The sequence below is a fragment of the Caloenas nicobarica genome, chromosome 18 (assembly GCF_036013445.1).
Source record: "Caloenas nicobarica isolate bCalNic1 chromosome 18, bCalNic1.hap1, whole genome shotgun sequence".
In the NCBI taxonomy this organism is placed as follows: Eukaryota; Metazoa; Chordata; class Aves; order Columbiformes; family Columbidae; genus Caloenas; species Caloenas nicobarica.
In genome coordinates this window covers 7,643,246-7,661,401 of record NC_088262.1, presented here as the reverse complement: position 1 = coordinate 7,661,401, position 18,156 = coordinate 7,643,246, and the positions used below count along the sequence as shown (strand labels likewise).

The window sequence follows — 18,156 nt, the reverse complement described above, 5'->3', positions numbered from 1 at the left end:
TGCTGGATTCAAGTATTTGCATGTTGATATGTTTTTTTTCTTTTTTTTTTTGTTGTTTTTCCTTTTTTTTTAAATTTTTTTTTTAAACTTTTTCTTTTTTTTGGGATTTAAAAAAATGACATGAAAAAGTAATGAAACAAGGGTAATGTGCATAGGCAGATCCATGGGAGTAGTGGACACAGAGATACCCCACCCTGCCCTCCCTCCCCCTTCAACCTGTACAGTCAAGAGTTTCCATCCAGATTCGTCACTTTTCTGTACCAATGGTAAATATCTCACTTCACCCTTTCTGATTATTGGGTCCGCCTCTGGTAATGTGCATAATAGTCACAGGCTCATTTTTAATAGGCTTTCATTTCCCCTTCCCCCCCTCCCCACCCCCAAGTTGATAAAATAACCCTTTCCAGCCCAAATTCTGAAAAGTGCCCTTCATGATAGACCTATTCTAAGCAGCTTTTATACTCGGTTTTTAAAATCACCATACAAACATAAAAAGACGACATAAAACAAAAAGCCATGAAACAAAAAAACAAAACAAACCTGTCATTAGCATGTGACACTGACCAAGAGTAGCCCATACTGTTTCATGAACAGTTCACAAGGACTTCTGCAGTTTCATTTTTGATACCGGACAGAGGTACTAAAAAAAGGGCTGCCAGTCTGATCGGTTAAAGCTGGATTTCTTCATCAAACCCAGGACTGGAAAGGGTTACAATTTTTTTTTTTCCTTTAGTGCTGATGATTGTTATTTCCATTTTGTTTCTCTTTTTTTTTTTTTTTTTTCCTAGATGGACTCCCCGCTGAGAAGATCACCCGGAAGAAGAGTATTCAAAGGTGTGGGGCTCCCGATAACTCTGCCGTCGTCGGTGCTGGGGGGTCCCCAGAGGCTGCTGGAGTACTGGGGGACCCCCCCCCAGAGCAGGTCGCTGCTCCCCTTGCCCCCCAGGCAGGAAGGGTTCCAGTGCCCGGCGTCGCTGCGCACCAAAGCGTGGGAGCTGCTGGAGGAGCCCAGGCGGCTCTGGCCGGTGCTGCTGTTGGATTGCCAGCTGGAGGTGGGCGGCAGCGCCTGGCCCTGCGCTAAGAAACGGTTCACTTCTTCTTCGCCAGCAAACTCGGCCAGGATGGTAGTGTTTCCCAGGACACACCTGCGGAGAAAAGCAAAAGGCGCAGCGGTATGAAACACGGGGCGCAAAGGGCGTTTTGGGGAATATCTGACGTGAATGTGATTGTGCCACTGTGCTCGGCACTGGTGAGGCCGCACCTTGAATACTGTGTTTGGTTTTGGGCCCTTCGTCATACGAAGGACATTGAAATACTAGAGAGAGTTGGGAGAAGGGAACGGAGCTGGGGAAGGGGCTGGAGCACAAGTGTGATGGGAACAGCTGAGGGAGCTGGGGGTTCAGCTGGAGAACAGGAGCTGAGGGGAGACCTTCTGATCTCTGACCTGCCTGAAAGGAGCTTGGAGCCAGGGGGGTCGGGCTCTGCTCCCCAGGAACAAGCGCCAGGACCAGAGGAAACGGCCTCAAGTTGCGCCAGGGGAGGTTGGGGTTGGATCTTGGGAACAATTTCTTCCCCAAAGGGCTGCCGGGCATTGGAACAGGTTGCCCACGGCAGTGGTGGAGTCACCATCCCTGGAGGGGTTTAAAAGGCGTTTAGACGAGGTTCTCAGGGACATGGTTTAGTGCTAGAGTTAGGTTAGGTTATGGTTGGACTCAGTGATCCTGAGGGTCTCTTCCAACTGAAATGATTCTATGATTCTATGAATCTAAATCCATGTTCCCTCAAGTTGAATTTGAGGTGAAGAGTTATGCCAATCACCGCTCCTCCTAATTAACAGAGCGAAAAACCCCACACAACCAGAGGTGGAGAGTGTGAGCAAGCTGTTCTCGGATCAGATGGGATCTGGGACTGTTGGCTCTGAGATGTATTTTCCAGTGATCAACTCCATGTAAACATTTATCTGTGAAACAGATAGTGGCCGATATCCCTTGGCACGCTAACACTGGCTTCCACAAATCCTGTTGTATTTTACATTGTCACCCTGCCAGTAAACCAAACACACGTATATTAATAGCTCAAGCCTTTTCATTCAGAAAGGGCTGTCTTATCCTTGCCAGCGTGTAACTATAGTTGTGCCACAACACATTAAAAACCAATTTAAACAGAGGCCTTCCAGACCACTGATAATGTAAGGATGCCGCCGCGTACATATTTCAAATATGCACTTATGTTTAAACGCACATATTAATTTTGCCTTCGGCATTATTTCTTTTATCTGATGTCCACACCTAAACTGATGTAACTAAGAAGGGTCAATTTTTCATCTCCAGTTGTTCTGAATGCTATTTTGTAGTATTTAATTAAGGAATGTTCAACAGTTGAAGAAACAACGTGGTCATTAACATAATAATTATTACTACAATTTCTGTTGATCACGTTCATAATGGGAACACAGTTGCAACTTTACATAGGGAGTAACCATTGCTCCTGAATTTCTAAGTACAGGAAGGTAATTGGCCAGTAGTACAGCTGGCTCCAAATGACGTGTCTGCTATGATCAGTATTTTTCACTATACTCACCCTATAACCTGTTGATAAAGAAAATTGCTTCCCAACTATAAGGACCTAAGTATTCTTCTGAAATATCAGCCTCTATTCTTAGTCCTCTCTCATGTCACTGATTTTATCACTAAAATTCTCCAGCTCTTGTGTAGCACACTAGTTAGTCCCATGGATTTTAAACCACTTAAAACACATTTTGTTGTCATACATTTCTTTCAATTTCTTTCCTAACTCCTTTAAAAAAGGTGACCACCACAAACACATCCTTTATTTATCACTGTTTTGTCCTTTCTGTTTACTTTCTCTTTACTGAGTGTATTATTAATGCCAATACCTATTATCGAAATTTGTAACGATCTCTTATTCAGTAGTATATGAGTATCTAGTCCCCAGTTATTTTTTGTCACTCTCATTAGGTATTTTCCAAAATTGGATTAAACTACCTAAATGCCTAAGAAAATAGTTTCTGAGATAAAACCGGTTTCATAACAAAGGGAAGAGAGGGCAGAAACGTACATATGCAGAGACTTTTGGGCCTTGGCTGCTTCTTCCTTGGAACTGTATCGGACCACAGCATTCCCTTGCGTCAGGTTCAAGTGGAATGTTATCAGAGGGCCATGTTGCAAACACAGTGTCCGCAGCGTGGAACCATCGATCTGGTGAGAGGGAAGAGGGGAAAGGTTATCTGTATTTGTGTGATTTCACTTTAAATACTTGTTAACTAAACAAGTTTTAAAAGCTAAAGAACAAGTACAGGTGAAAGAAAAAAAAAAAGTCCTTCTTCCGTACGAAGAATTTAATTATAAACTTATCAAAAGTCCAGAAATAAGTCAAAGGAAAAACACATAGCTCATAAATATAACTAAATTTTCCCCAAAATTAATTTGGATGTTTATATCCAAAGCTTTGTGGCCTATGTTCTTCCTTGTGAGTGGCACTACAAGGAGGACTAGAGGATTTGACAGACTTAGGAGAATAATAAAAAAAACCCCAAACACATAGGAAAAGGAGATTTTACATCTCTGTATCTGCTCTAAAACATCATTCACTTCCAAACTTCCACATATGCAAATGGCGCGCACTGAATGACTAATTACAGTATTAAAAGTTCATACTTGATTTGACAGCACTTCGAAAACTTAAAAAATTCTCTGTAGAAGACAGACGCTTGTAATAAATGCAGAATAATTCTTTTCCCTTCAAATGAACCAAATGCCCAAGGTTGACAAACGTCCTTCTTATTATCTCTTAAATGTGCCAGGTCTGTTTTCAGAACTGCTTATGTACAATTCCATTTACCTGGGGTGTGAGGTTTCGAAGAACCAGCCAGCTGCTTGTTCTCCCTGAGCTGTCAGTACTCCATGCAGAACCTACAACACAAATTCCACAACAAAACATTTTATCATGATGTAGAGAGCACATTACAAGAAGAAAACTTATCTGGAATCACCACATACTAGCAAGCGTTATTGCTACTGAAAACAAATCCTACAGCAGTTTCCCCACATCTTCATTTATTGTCTTCTTCAGAATGAAAGGTTGCTGAATGCAAACCTGCTTTTGTTACATTTAAAACATCTGTGGCATTTTTCACATTCCCACAATAACTATTAGGAAACAAGGGGATGCCGGTATGACACTGCAACAAACTGCACCTTCAGGTTACGTTAGAATTAATCCAGCAGATACATTTTAAAAGCCATTCAGACGTGCAAGCTCAGATCGCTGCTTGCTATTAAAGATTTCTACAGCACTGCAGCATTCTATCTTGCCAATGATAAATTAATGTATGTGACTTATTCAAAACACGCATTTCTGCACTAACAGTGTTCTGATTAAAGAGACAAAGACATAACTAACAAAACCTGCTTTTCCAACTCCAGCCTGATGTTTTACAATGAGAAACTCTACAAGCTTGATATTTCTAAGTGGCATTTGAGAAACCGCAGTACTTCTGTTGTGACATGCATGACCACACTCAGGCTCCAGGGAGAATCCTGGTGCCAGCAGTATCTGCCCACCAGGTGGGGTTTCAGTGAAGAAAACAGATCCAAAATAAATGCCAAGAAGAGGGAAGATCATTTAATTCTCAACTTAGTGAAAGAAGATTAATGAAACAGCCAGCTTTATAAAGCAGGTGTAATACTTTGAAGCTGTCAATACTTCACAAAGATGACAGATATATTTATATAGCCAGATAAATGTTTTCTCATATTTGTACTTAAGCAAAACCATGACATTTAAAAGAAGAGCCTGCATGAAAAAATTAAGACATTCCCTGAGGTTCCTGCAATGCCATCAGGTCCTAAATGCTTCACATCCATGCTCCAAAAGTGTGTTTCATATTAAATTCCATGGGCTGATTCATTCATCTTGAAGCCTTGTAGGCAATCATAGATCATACCACAAAAAAAGAAACATATTTAAAAGGTATTTTTAGAAATTAAGGAAATGGGAAAAAAATCCTGGTTGGAATTAAGTGACTTGCCAATTCCTACAATTACTAATAGAATCATAGAATCATTTTAGTTGGAAAAGAGCTGTAAGGTCATTGAGTCCAACCATTAACCCAACACCACCGAGTCCACCACTAACCATGTCCCTGAGAGCCTCATCTCTGTCTGTCCAACCCCTCCAGGGATGGTGACTCCACCACTGCCCTGGGCAGCCTGTTCCAATGCCCCACAGCCCTTTGGGGAAGAAATTGTTCCCCAGATCCAACCTCAACCTCCCTGGCACAACCTGAGGTCATTTCCTCTCATCCTATGACTTGTTGTTACCTGGGAAGAGAGACCAACCCCTCCTCGCTACAACCACCTAAAAGATGACAGCTTCATTTACAACATATCCTACCTAAAATAAACAGACATGAGCTTCATCCCCAAACCAGAAGCACTCTACTTGTATTAAACCTCAAGTTTCTGGAGCCCAATACACAGCTGTGAGGTACCTCATTATTGTAACATAGGAAAAAAAACCCCAAACAATTATAAAAAGAAGGGAGTGGGGTGGTATAAACCACAGAAGCCTGGAGTACCGGAGGAGTAGGAGCTGGTCCAGCCCAGGGGACTGGCACCCCACGTGGATGATGGCTTGGCGTTGGTTAAGCCTGGCGGTGGTCTCGTCGGAGCAGTAGTGTTTCTGGGTACCTTCCATAGTTCATGGGACAGAGAGGCTTGTGTGTGAGAGATCGGGCCAGAGGACCAAGTAGACTTGATGTCTGACAATTTACCTGCAACAGAAAAAAATATATTGGTGTAGTTTTAGTTAGCAACAACTGTTACACCAAGTAGGATGGGTAATCATCAAGCTTCTGCATTGACTACATTCTTACAGCTTTCCAGGAGAGGAAAGAACAGCATTCTGTACCATCCAGTGATATAAATCCTATAGCCTTTGCACCTCCTAACACTTTAATGTTTGCTAACGCATTTACGTTTTCAAAGAATTTTATATTTAATGAATCTCACAACACCTGCTACGTATACAGCTCCCTTGTTAAAATCTAGTTTGCTTTCTTGTAAAAGACAATATATGTAAAAAGAGCAGAAAATGGACTTCAGTATTTGAAATCTAATTTCATCAAAATTATAATAAAACACTTCAAGATTGTCTCTCTCCAAGGTTTAATAGAACTTAACCACTTTTTCTTACACAACTTATTTTACCAAATATAAACAGTATATCCATATTCTGATTTATTATTGAAATTTCAAAGATCAAAGACCAACAAAAACTGTATTTCTGACTATTCAAAGTGACAGATACTCTTTTTTCCAAGTGTCTTTGAGAAAAATGAAGTCTTCAGAAGATTAGGTCATATCACAACCTGTCTCTCTTTGTAACTTTTTACTGCTCAGTTTATTTCCCTAACCAGTTTTTAAACTACCTTACTAGTGTTCTTGCTAAATCAATGTTTTATAAAATAATATAAACCCCCAAAATAACAGTTTAGCATTCAGACAAAATTGATCCAAATTATGGATACCAAACCAAAACTCTTTATTCAGCTTTAGACTTTCACATCCCTGCCTTTCTTCCTTGTACCAGCATATGTTGTGAAATTACAGTCCAATTTCCTTGTCACACCAGAGTCCCACCGTTACCAACATTAGCAGCACGTGTTTGCCTGGAATGGACTGAAATGGCCACGTCATTGCGTCTTCTGCCAGAGCAAATGATCTTGGCATTATGCTACCTTAATGCTTTAATGTTGGCTGCAGAGAGTGAGAAAATACTTGGTCTGACGAAGTCCAAGATCCAAAGATCTTGTGATATTTTTAAAAAGCAGATTTGCACTGGCAGATTAAGCTTATACTGAAGCAGTGCTTTGCATCAGGCAGCCATTGAGGTTGTTTTGTTTGTTGTTTGTTTTTTTAGTCCTAAAGCCAAATTTACCAGTCACCAAATCACAGCCTCAGTTACACACACATTCTTCAAATTGCATCTATATTTCCATACCATTTAACTGAAAAGATTTTAAACTTAATCATAACAATTTAAGTGACAGGGCAACCACTCTCCCATCTTCTTGCAAAATGTAGCAAAAAAAATAAGTTGACAATGATAACGAAGACATTAACTAGGGTAAAATGGTGGGGAGAAAGGGGGAAGGTTCGAGTTTTAGAACTCAGAGCAATTCAGCCTGTGATGTAGGACATGACACATGCACATTACCACAGATTAGATGTTGCTATGTCACTATTTCTCAGGGGGTTAACACGAAGATTAGATGGTACCGCAAAAAAATAAAAAGCAAATAAAGCAGAAACGCATGGCAGATAAAAGAAAAGCAACCCATTCCTTTCTTTTCCTTTCATTGGAGCAAAACATTTCAAACAAACCCTTTTTGTTCTGCATTCTGCAGTAGGACCTGGAGGCTGCAGCTTCATTTATTCAAAGGAGTGGAGGATTTTCACCAATTAGATATGAAAATGCTAATACAATCCATACAACAGCCCCAACACATTTTTATAATGGGTTAATCTGGATATTTAGGTAGCCAATTCACAAGCAAAATTTCCATGATTTGCAGAGAGAGATACTCCAGAATTTATAGCTTATTAAAAAAATGGGGTAATTCACATATTATATAGACCATCTACAGGCTCAGACATATTACAGAGGAGCACCAGGCTTTGGATTTACTGTTAAAAGACATTTAAGAGTCTCAAACGCAACCCCTCCAGAGCCATGCAGAGTACCTCCTTGAAGTACTACTATTTTCCTGAGCTGAAGATGGTTCACTTTTAACAGTGAGTTTTGTAACAAAAATTTCGTATCAGCTCTTACTGGAAGAGTGGGGGTGTTTCTACTGAGGTCCTAAGACAATAGAATATTCCTCCTCAAAGTTGCAACGGAAATGGTCATCAAGAGATCTTGATGCCACTAGAGAGTGACAGGATGTGGCACCACGTGGAATAAATACCATCCAACGCTCAGCACCGAAGAGCTGCCAGCAGAGCTGCCTACCCAGCACAGGACTGAAAAACGTGCTTCTGTCTGTAGTAGCACTACTGTAATAACTGGGAAAGCGCTTTCTAGGGCCTTTTCTCAGAATGCAGAAAGATGTGAAAGTAGAAAGGCCATTTTTCGTACCTGCAATGCTAGGTGCGGATGCAATGCTGCTGAAAGAGCTACTGTAGCCGGAGGCACTAAGCGGCCAGGCACTCGATGAAGGCAGCGTGGCATTCTGAGATGATGTTGGGGATGACCCTGCAGAACCAGCAGAGAAGCAACTAAGAAAGATGGGCATAATGATGTTTGGTGTGACATAAGCAAATCTATTAACGTGCAAATACAAACCATGCAAGGCATTTCCCTTAATCAGCCTGGTTTCTGAAGTCTAGGAATGACATGTTATAGAAAGCATGATAAAGTGAAGCAGAAGTCTTTAGTAGAAAAGCAAGCTGGCACAGTAGCAAATGTGCTAGCGCCTGTGCAGAAGATAAATTCTTCATTTCCTTTAAGCTACGTGACTCTCAAAACACTAGTGTTAAAGTGTTTTGTCTCAAGGAACAGGCTTGATTTATGCAAGTGCTCTGCCAGCTGACTTAAGCAATGGCAACTCTAGATGAGCATAGATGCATGTGATAAACTAACCTCTTACCATGGGAGATTTGTCCTAAATTACCCAAGCTAAGCACTTCTCCTACATCCTAATGCTCACAAACATCTTCAGATTTTTGCAGACTTTCAGTAAAGCAAGCATATATTTTAGCAATCGCTTCTCAAACTGATAACATTAAATGAAATGGTACATCACTTACAATCGCAGGAGCTATCTAAGCATACACACAATTTCCTTACTGGCAGCAAATACAGAAACTGAATGTAACACAAAATACCTTCATTATAAAGACCAGAAGAGCTGGAAGTATTCTCTCTAGCCACCAACAAAATTAAGCATGTATCCTAACTGACTTAGCATTCCTGACATACACAGATGGACTGTGATGCTGAAACACCTTTAACTGACTAATAAAAACAGGTGAGTTCTTTGGAAAAGAGCGCTGTACTGAGACAGAAGGGAGGAGTTAGAAAGACAATCCCATCCCTTATGGCTCAGTAAAAAACACAGGCCACATTTTCAACTGGAATAGCAACCAACCAAACTTTACCTTTACCCTCTGTGCTCCACAGGACACACTACTACAGACATCAGTTGTAAGCAAAATAACTATTTATCAATGTCTTCTCTGGAAATAATCTACTCCCAGGCAGGAGTGAGGGAATTATATCAGATTCAAAGGCCCATATGCCCACAGAGCTGAAACTGTTCCTGATTCCATGTGGCTAAGACTTTCAGCTCATAGTAGCTGACCCTGCGAAGTTTATTTAGTAAACAGGGTAAACCAAAAATCAGCCCAAAACCTCAGGTTTTGTCCAAGTGTCCAGAGCAACGGAGCTCAGCTCTGTTGATATGATCCGTGCACTTCCATGTGCAGTATTCAAACAGTCTCTTCCTGGCAGCATGTCATGAAAGCTCCAATCTCAACGGAAGGGGTATTGACAATAACAGGTAATCTTACCTAGGGGCAAACAGCTAGGTTGTATGAGATGTGAATGTAATTTGTGTGTTTACCTCCACTTTTGAGAAGATAGCGATTAACATCCTGTATCGTGGTGTTTATGGTAGGCCCCGTTGGAACACTTCCAGGAGTAACATCGGGGTCATTTTCAGGATCAATATTCTGCAATCCTTTCCACGGCACTCCTGGATGAAACTCTGTTTCAAAGATAATAAAAAGAAGAGTATATAAAGTCGGAATTCTCCAAAGTTCCTGTATATCAGAAGGCATGAGTATTCAATAAATAAAAACAGCGATACTTTTTAAGGACAGCAGTTAAACACGAATGCCTTGTATTTTGTTACCTGGTGGCCAGTTTATGCTGGAGCCATTGGAAATTTTATCACTATCGGTTTTGGCACGTGACCAGCTGTGAGGAACAGCTACGGGTGGACTGGCAGGCGATTCACTGTTTTGAATCAGATCGTACCGGCCATAAGAGTCATCAATGGAGGACTTCCCCGGAGGACCAATACTTAAACCTCCAGGTATAGCACCTGTAATGAATGAAATAGAAAGGCTTTGTTTAGGAGTGGGACTAATTTGGGGTATGGGTTTTCATCAGTCCTTACATTTTGTTATTTTTTTTTTTTCTTTCTGTATTACAAAGATAAAAAGAAAATTAAAATATAAACACAGCAAGCAAGGCTTAGCAGCCTCTGAAGCCTTACTAGGAATTATAGCTGTGAGATAAACCACTGGTACAATCTAGACACTCAAGTTAAAGAAATTTGGACTACGTTACTGCCAAAAAGAGACTAAGTAATTCAAATCATTACACTGATGGTAAATAGGAATTTACTGAGACAGCATACTAAAGAATATCACTGTAGGCAAGCTCCCTCCTCATCCTTCTCTTGGTGTTCATTGCTAACAGGATGGATGATTAGAAACAGCCTTTCTCACATTCCTACAAACTATCAAACAAGAATTTGGCATAAGGACCACAGCTACTTGCAGAACGAAAAACTACTGTAAAAGAAACAATTAACACCACTCATAATAAAATCCAGGATACAATGACAGAGCACCATGTTCTAACAGAATAAACTTGGTACAGGAAACAGAGGAATAAACGAGTCAGGATACTGGAGGCGTTTAGGGATAAAGGTGTTCAAACAGATTAGCAGTTACTTCTGGAAAAATATGAAGCTTCTGCTCCTAACTCCCAGGGCGGTAACTAAGCAATCCATCACGCCTTTGTACAGCACTGGCTGTGAAAGGTGGATGATACTGGAAAAATTGTGGGAGAAAGCCAACGTAAAGTTTTTTTGGATTGAAGGTATGCAGACCTGGAGTAAGGGGAAACTTGTGGGACTTGTTTTGCCAACACCCATGGTTTGTTATACTTGAAATCCACATTCTGAGCAACGAAATTCAGCAAATTATAAAAACATTCCTACGTTGCATGTAGGGAGTGATAGCAGCAAGAGCTTCAATGCATTGCTGAATGTGGCTGCAGAAACCATCTTAAAAATATCAAGAGTCTCAAAGAGTGTTTCATACCAACCATTTATGAGCGCTAACTGAAAATAGTAACATGAGAAAAACATTACAAGTGCGATATGACTCAAGTCTCAAGCAGCCAGACGGACACGGAGATTAGAAGCGACGTACCGTGCTTGCTGGAGTTCTGGTCAAGCGAAGAAGCAGCACTAGACAGATTATCCATTGAGTTGGGGTGTGTCCACTGAGGAAGGCGAGACTGGGACTGAGAAGTGTCCTTCACTGACAAACCACCAGTAATGTCCATGTTATTTACATTCATGTTCGGGTTCAGTCCAGCTAAGGGGAAACAGGTCGTTAGATATCCACAATACACTGGAGGATTAAAAGAGGTGTTTAAAAATCCAGCTAAAGACATTATTAAACATTGATTTCCAGACATCGGCACGTATCTGTAGTTATTTATTACACACATTTTTAACCTGCTGTCAAGAACTTTTGCTTTTATGTGAAGACCAATATAACTCCCATGAATTCAGAAAATGTTAAAACTTTGCTAGAAGGAAAAAAGAAAAAAGATGTGGGGATAATATTTTAAAGCTGTCAGTATTTCTACTCGCAGTCTCTTCCCTTGCCTCAGAATCTGGAAGAATGTGCTGGAACTACATTTAAACCAGTGAAGAATTTGGAGCATTCCATTGCTAAGCCAAAATATTCCTCATGTCTCACCAGCACACCCCCATGATGTCTGCCACTTTATTTTGCTAACAACATTTTAAAAATCCCAAACAAAGCAACTAATTAAAAGGTCAGAGAAACAGCAGCTATTCATCAGAGCAGGTATTGTACTATTTGGGCATACATTTTGTATACACAGAACAAAATCACTCCGACTGTATTTAGGGAATAATTTTTACGTGCTTCTGTGACACGAATCTGGGTCCTTTTGGATATGTAATCCTGAATGTTAGCAGATCACAGGAAGCTGAGATATGATAAGAACCTCAGACTTAGGCCTTTAATTCATAAATTCTTCTGCCTTCTGATGCTTCCTGCTGTATAACAGCTCACCATAGCACTCAAAATTACCTTCTTAACTGCTGCATGGTAGATAAAGCTTGGCAATTCTATTGTACACAGCATAAAGAGTCACAAAGAGATTAAATTAATTCCTTTATGTCATAAATGAAGTCTGTAGCATATATAAAACAAACACAGAAAATAGGTCTGAAAGGTTCTTCTGTTAACCCTGTCTCAAGGCCAAATACATTATTTTGAAATCAATCCTATTTGACAGAGTTGTGTCTAACCTACCACAAAATAACTGGTAAAGAAGATTTCAGAAACTTCCCAGGTAATTTATTCCAGTATTCTACTTTGCTTAAAGTAAATAAGTGATCCTTAATGTTTAACTGGATCTCCTTTGATGCAACAGAAATTTATTACCTCTTGCATTAGCCACATGCAAGAAAACATCTTCAAAGCTATCTTTTACATTTTTGAAGATTTCTGCATGTCTCTTAAGTCTTCTCTTTAGACTAAAGTGAGCAGAGGATTTCATTTTTTCCTTAGCAGTTTTGTTTTTGAAACATCTAATCATCTGCACAACACTCACTGCACTCTTTCAAACTTATCCGTATCTTTCTTGAAAGACATTGATTAACATTGATGCTTTACCAGTGCTGATTAGAGTGGAAAACTAACTACTCACTTTGCCTGACTTCAATATAACATTTGTGTATTTTACAACATGATGCTGTTAATTTATGTTTAGTTCACAGATAGCAACATACATAGATAGTTAATTAAGCAAATCTTCTGTTGTGATACTTGTAGGCAGAGCAGAGGTGAGCAAATACAGCCCACCTGAACAGCTACCAGACAGGCACATAACACCATGATTTCGTTTTGGCATTTCAACGTTATTTAATAAACATATCTTCTGTGTTTCTGTATTTGTTACACTGTGAAGCAAAACATTTAGATGCTGAATTAATGAAATATACTCCCTCTATCTTTTTTGTATGGAATAGCTTTAATGCAGGGCACTCACCAAGAGGGTAAGGAGCAAAGGTGTTCGGTGAAGACTGTTGCTCTTTGGTCTGCAGGTCAGGAAGGCCGGGAGCCTGGGGATGGGGTGAAAAGCTATCCATGGCTGATTTGCCTGCAGAGGGGTGCAAAGATAGATGTGGAGGGGGAGGCTGCTGCTTCATAAGCAGGGCCTGGGCCAGCTGGCGCTGGTGCTGCTGGATCTGCTGCTGCATGTTATTGATTGTACGTGCAACCTGGTGAGAAAAAGAATCAATAAATGCTCAATTGAACAAAAAGGCACCAGGTTTCTTGTGTCTTTCTCTACAGTGAAATAACACAATAGATCTATTTACAAATAAAACCAGACTGAACGGTTGAAGAGCTTTCTTCCAACTAAAATAGCTTTATTACTCTAGCACTCTCCCTTTTCAATATTCAAGCCATGTGCTGTGTAATTGTTTCTAGGGATGCTCTGGCTGCTTTGGTATAACGTAGCACAATTGCTTTAAGCTATTGAAACCAAACTCTAACGGCAGGGAAACCTACTTGCTGCTCCTGTTGTCTCATGGGTCCGGAAACATTACGCTGAGCCTGTAACATCTGCTGCTGGATTTGTAAACGTTGGTACGCCTGCGAGAGAGAGAGGAGAGGTCAGAGGTCCTGACAGATACAACAAGCCCTTGCTTGAACTGCTCCGGAACATTATAAAATAGAAAAGGGAAACACTGGAGTTTTCTGAAAACAGTCAATGAGGCAAAAGTAGCAATCTTGCTTAAAATGCATTATAAAATAAATTTAAGTCCAGTATAAAACCAAACATGTCAATAAAAACACCTGATGAGTAAGTTTGTGACCAATGAGTATTATTTAAAGATAGGAACCTATTTTTTCTCTAAAAAAAGTAAGACAAAGCAAAATTAAAATAGAAGTGTATAATATCATACAAACAGGATAAATACCAATAGTTAATTTTGGTTTGGCCATTTTGAGTTCTGACAACACTTTGTATTTAATCAGTTGTGCTGCTTTATTCCAGAAAAAAATCCACAATTAAAATGTGGTTAACTGGACAGTAATTTTTTTTCCAAGGTGTTTCTCTGAAACACGTGAATTTGAAATCCAAAAACGTTCTGTACAGATATTTTTTTAAGTAGCTGGATGCCACTCAGTTATTATCATGGCATGAGATCAATGCTGTGCTCCTCAAAACTAGGAAGCATAACCAGAAATGAACAACAGTACCAAACACTGTTACTAATAAAAGAGTTTGATTAGCACATTGAGATCAGCAACTAAACTAGTTTGTCATCCTCAATTTTATATTTAACCCCAGCAAATACTGACTTACTGTTACCAGTATCTCTTTTTAAAATATTCATAAAATCCAATTAAATATTTTCATACACATACACGCGTACATGAAATTTGCAAATCTAGCAAAAGTACCCAACTTAAAAAAAAGTAGTTCTTATCACATGATGTTTTTAATATCCATTCCATTAATTACAGGAAATTTACCCTACCCTTTATTATTTAGTGAGGCAACTGAAGGAAATCATCCAGGTAACTCAGGTGACCAGTACTGCCAAGATTTCTCTCGTTATGTTGTGACACAAACTTCCCAGTTGGTCAATTAGTTGCATACACTGGCGTGTAATCCACAGATCAGTGCTCTTTGAGAATATATGTTATTCATACCAGTACAAAGAGAACTGATGTTTTAGTTCCACTGATCAGCTATAGAGGATAATTATTCCACAAATTACTATTTATAAAGCCTGAGGCAAAACCCATGATTTTGTTTCTTTGAAAGGAAACTTTCTTAAAGAAACTGACATCTGATTGTTTTAAAGCTCCATCACGTCCACTTAAAAACTTAGTTAGCCATTCTCTTATTTTATCTTCATGCCTTCAGTTCTGCTTTAGAGCTTATTTGCAGTGTCTTTTAACTTACCAGCTGCAGCTGATAGAGCTGGTTCAACATCGTCATATGCTGAGGATTATTAATTGGCGAGGTTAACTGTGCAGGGCTGAGACCAATGTTTTTTGCTGCAAACTGCAAAAGCTGTGCTTGAACCTAAGAAAGAACAGTGTATTAAGCATTGTACATTTACTTTTAACACTGGCAACTGTGTAAGCTGTTAATAAGAGTCACAGGACATCAGCTGGAAAATATTACTATTACCAGAAGTAGTACCACAAGCCACCAAAAAAATTTACAAGAGACTCTAATAGAAATCTTAATAACCATACTCAAACGTCCATTTATAGAAAAAGGGCTGAGAACGAACTCCCCAGCTCTCTAGAAACACTACTTTTTGTAAAAAGAAGCAAGAGAACGTGCCCACACAGATGATGTACAGAGTGTACACACTAGAACTTCTTACCCACGTAATGTGCTTGCTGGCTAGGAAATAAATCAGCAGAGATACAGCCAGGCAAGAGCGGCTGCAAAGCCTCAGGAGCATGACAGAACGCATGTGGAGAGGAGAGGCAATGTGGAAGAGTTCCAGGGAAACGGAAAACTCGAGAGTAAAAGTGCTGTCTAACCTGAGGGGATAGAAACTGAGGCACTTGAGCACGAAGACTAGGCTGGGATGAATTAAGAGGTTGCACTGGCGGTTGCTGCGGCTGTTGCATGGTCCTGGCTTGTGCTGCTCCGCTATTGCCAAACATACCCAGATTGCCACTCGGTATCTACAGCAGGGCAAGACAGACATCGGCACTTAAAGACATCATTCAACGTATAAACTGGAAGCTACTTAGCTGTGCAGTCTTTATCTTCAGTGATTATGACAAGAACGGATAAAGAAACCAGTACATACAGACTGTACTGACAATCAGGTTTAGAATCAGGGATGGCAAAGACTGGCATGTACCCAACCTCCCAAACCTCCAAAACCTTGTAGAGACGCTTGAACAAAAGGCAGCCGGAGGTGAAGATCACTTTTATGAGGATGCATAACACTAGAGGGTCACAAGATGAACAATGAGAAGCACTCGCCAAAAATGGTTGTATTTGTGTAGCAAGGGACAGGAGAATGGCAGCATTAAACTCACAGCATCCCGATGTTAAATTAGCTACGCAGTTTTGATACTTAGTCATTTTATAAAGCTATGGACATGCTATTAGTGCCATCACTGCTTCTGAAAGATATGCTTAATGTGCCGTGTGGCACAAGTACTGCCTTTAGAAAACTAGCTTTAAAAGAATATATGTAAGAAAAGCCACCGTAGAATGATATATAGAGTTTTTCTGTGTTGTTATTTCTTATCTTTGCTGGAAGTTCCAATTTATATGGCAAAAATAACCTTTTCATAGTTAACAGAAGTTTATGAACTCAGTCTCGTGGTTGTTTACAAATCTTCCTCTCCATCTCCTTTCCCCTTCTTTCCCTTTCAGCATGTTCTACCCAGGGGCCAAAACATCCCTCTTGCCACAATGCTCTATCTGACCAGAGGTGCTAGAAGCACAGTTTCTTTCTTACCACCTGTCAAAGCTATGAGCTGTCTCGACACTTAGAGCAGGAATAAAAAAGCCCCCATCACTTCTCACCCATCTCATCACTGAATAATTATGCCAGCCAGGAAAGACGAATTAGAGCAACATCTCTGCCTTAGAGTCTGTGACAATGAGTAATGCCTCAAAAGAGAGAAACCTCACATCCATCAAGGCAGAGCTATACCTGTGTTGAGTGGTATAAATCCATAACACTGCAGGCTCTTCTCAATGGATGTGTACAATTAGCAGGCTAATTACAACTAAGCAGTTGTTTCATGTCCTACAACGTGAAACGTTAACACAGCAGGTAGTTTCTCCACTGATATTTCATGTGAACAAAGATGTTGCACACCCTTTCAGTTTAAACCACCATTTTCCCCTGGAAAGTGAGGAGAGCTGAAATTCAACTTGGGCTCTCACCCAACAGCCTTACCTGTCTAGAAGAATTCAAGTTTTGCATGCCCAGCCCTGAGGCAATCCCGCCCAGGGTCTGATTAGGGAGTGCACTGTTTGAAAGGGGGAGCTTCAGGCTTGGTGAAGGCAAAAATGGTGAAGTAGTGGGCTCTTCCACTAGGCCGCCATCCTGATTGGAGAAAGAAAGGGTGAGCTGTGTGCGGGGCCCAGGAGCAGACAGTGCACAAAACAGTGTCCCATGGAAATACAAAAGGGCATGGATGAATACAAATATTAAAAAAAAAAAAAAAAAAAAAAGGCATGAATAACAAGGAAAGAAAAGTATGGAGTGAAGGGAGAAGAAAGAGAGAAATAGGATTAAGGTATTGTTTTTCTTTGTTACACTTAATCCACAAATGTACAATGCCCCACCACCACCTCTCCAGAAGGAACCCTTTGCAGAGCTACCATGCAGCCGCCGCCTCCTCCCCTCGTAGATTTTCCCCTCTCTCCTCCACCAGATTGAAAGGTGGAAAGGGAAGAGACCCAACACAATTCAGGGAAGACCTCTGTCAGTGGGGTAAATCCTCAGCAGTGGAGCAAGGGCTCTGACACACCGCTTTTGCTAACCCAGAACCTGGGAAAGGCCAGATCAGCTGCTTTGATATCAGTCCCCATTTGGTTCCACATCATAGCTCTGCTCTTAAAAAGCATTTTTGTATTAATCCCCTTTCCTAACTGAGACAGGAGACTCTCTTTTAATATTCACATAGCACTGAGTTATTATTATCCACTACGAAGCATTAAACCCTAACGCACCCAACAAACACAAAAATCCTTAAAAACAAGACCGATGTCTGCGTAGCCTTCCTAGGAAAGTGATTAAGTCACTGTCTGAACGTCCCCCAGGAGGAGGCAGATTTTAGCAAGACATAAGGAGCCCCCTCTGATAACCAGGCTGTAAGGAACCACAGTTGAACATGGATACGATGCACAGAAGGCAGCCCCCACGGGGGCCAAACAGCAAGTCAGAAAAGAAAATAAATCGTATAATCCCCAATCAAACAGGTAGATATCTAGCTAGTATTACAGTGGGGTACCGAGTTCTATCTCAAACTGTGCTTTGATGTCTGGGAAGCCTGCGGCAAGCGT

General features: G+C 40.5%; 1 protein-coding gene across 10 annotated transcripts in view; it reads right to left on the bottom strand.

Annotated features, from left to right (window-relative positions):
• Window positions 1-385: 385 nt before the first annotated feature.
• TNRC6C (trinucleotide repeat containing adaptor 6C) overlaps window positions 386-18,156 on the bottom strand; it is a 93,734-nt gene continuing 75,963 nt past the window's right edge. For 6 of the 10 annotated variants that reach the window (XM_065647500.1, XM_065647503.1, XM_065647501.1 and 3 more), the window contains 13 exons: window positions 17,045-17,194; window positions 15,660-15,806; window positions 15,064-15,186; window positions 13,656-13,739; window positions 13,132-13,363; window positions 11,250-11,417; window positions 9,938-10,129; window positions 9,647-9,790; window positions 8,161-8,277; window positions 5,600-5,794; window positions 3,862-3,932; window positions 3,079-3,218; window positions 386-1,145 (listed from right to left, as the gene is read on the bottom strand). In XM_065647500.1, the coding sequence (XP_065503572.1) occupies window positions 785-1,145; window positions 3,079-3,218; window positions 3,862-3,932; window positions 5,600-5,794; window positions 8,161-8,277; window positions 9,647-9,790; window positions 9,938-10,129; window positions 11,250-11,417; window positions 13,132-13,363; window positions 13,656-13,739; window positions 15,064-15,186; window positions 15,660-15,806; window positions 17,045-17,194 (2,124 nt within the window). In that variant the 3' untranslated portion in view covers window positions 386-784. The remainder of the gene's footprint in view (window positions 1,146-3,078; window positions 3,219-3,861; window positions 3,933-5,599; window positions 5,795-8,160; window positions 8,278-9,646; window positions 9,791-9,937; window positions 10,130-11,249; window positions 11,418-13,131; window positions 13,364-13,655; window positions 13,740-15,063; window positions 15,187-15,659; window positions 15,807-17,044; window positions 17,195-18,156) is intronic. The other 4 variants (XM_065647505.1, XM_065647507.1, XM_065647510.1 and 1 more) reach the window with 2 other exon arrangements.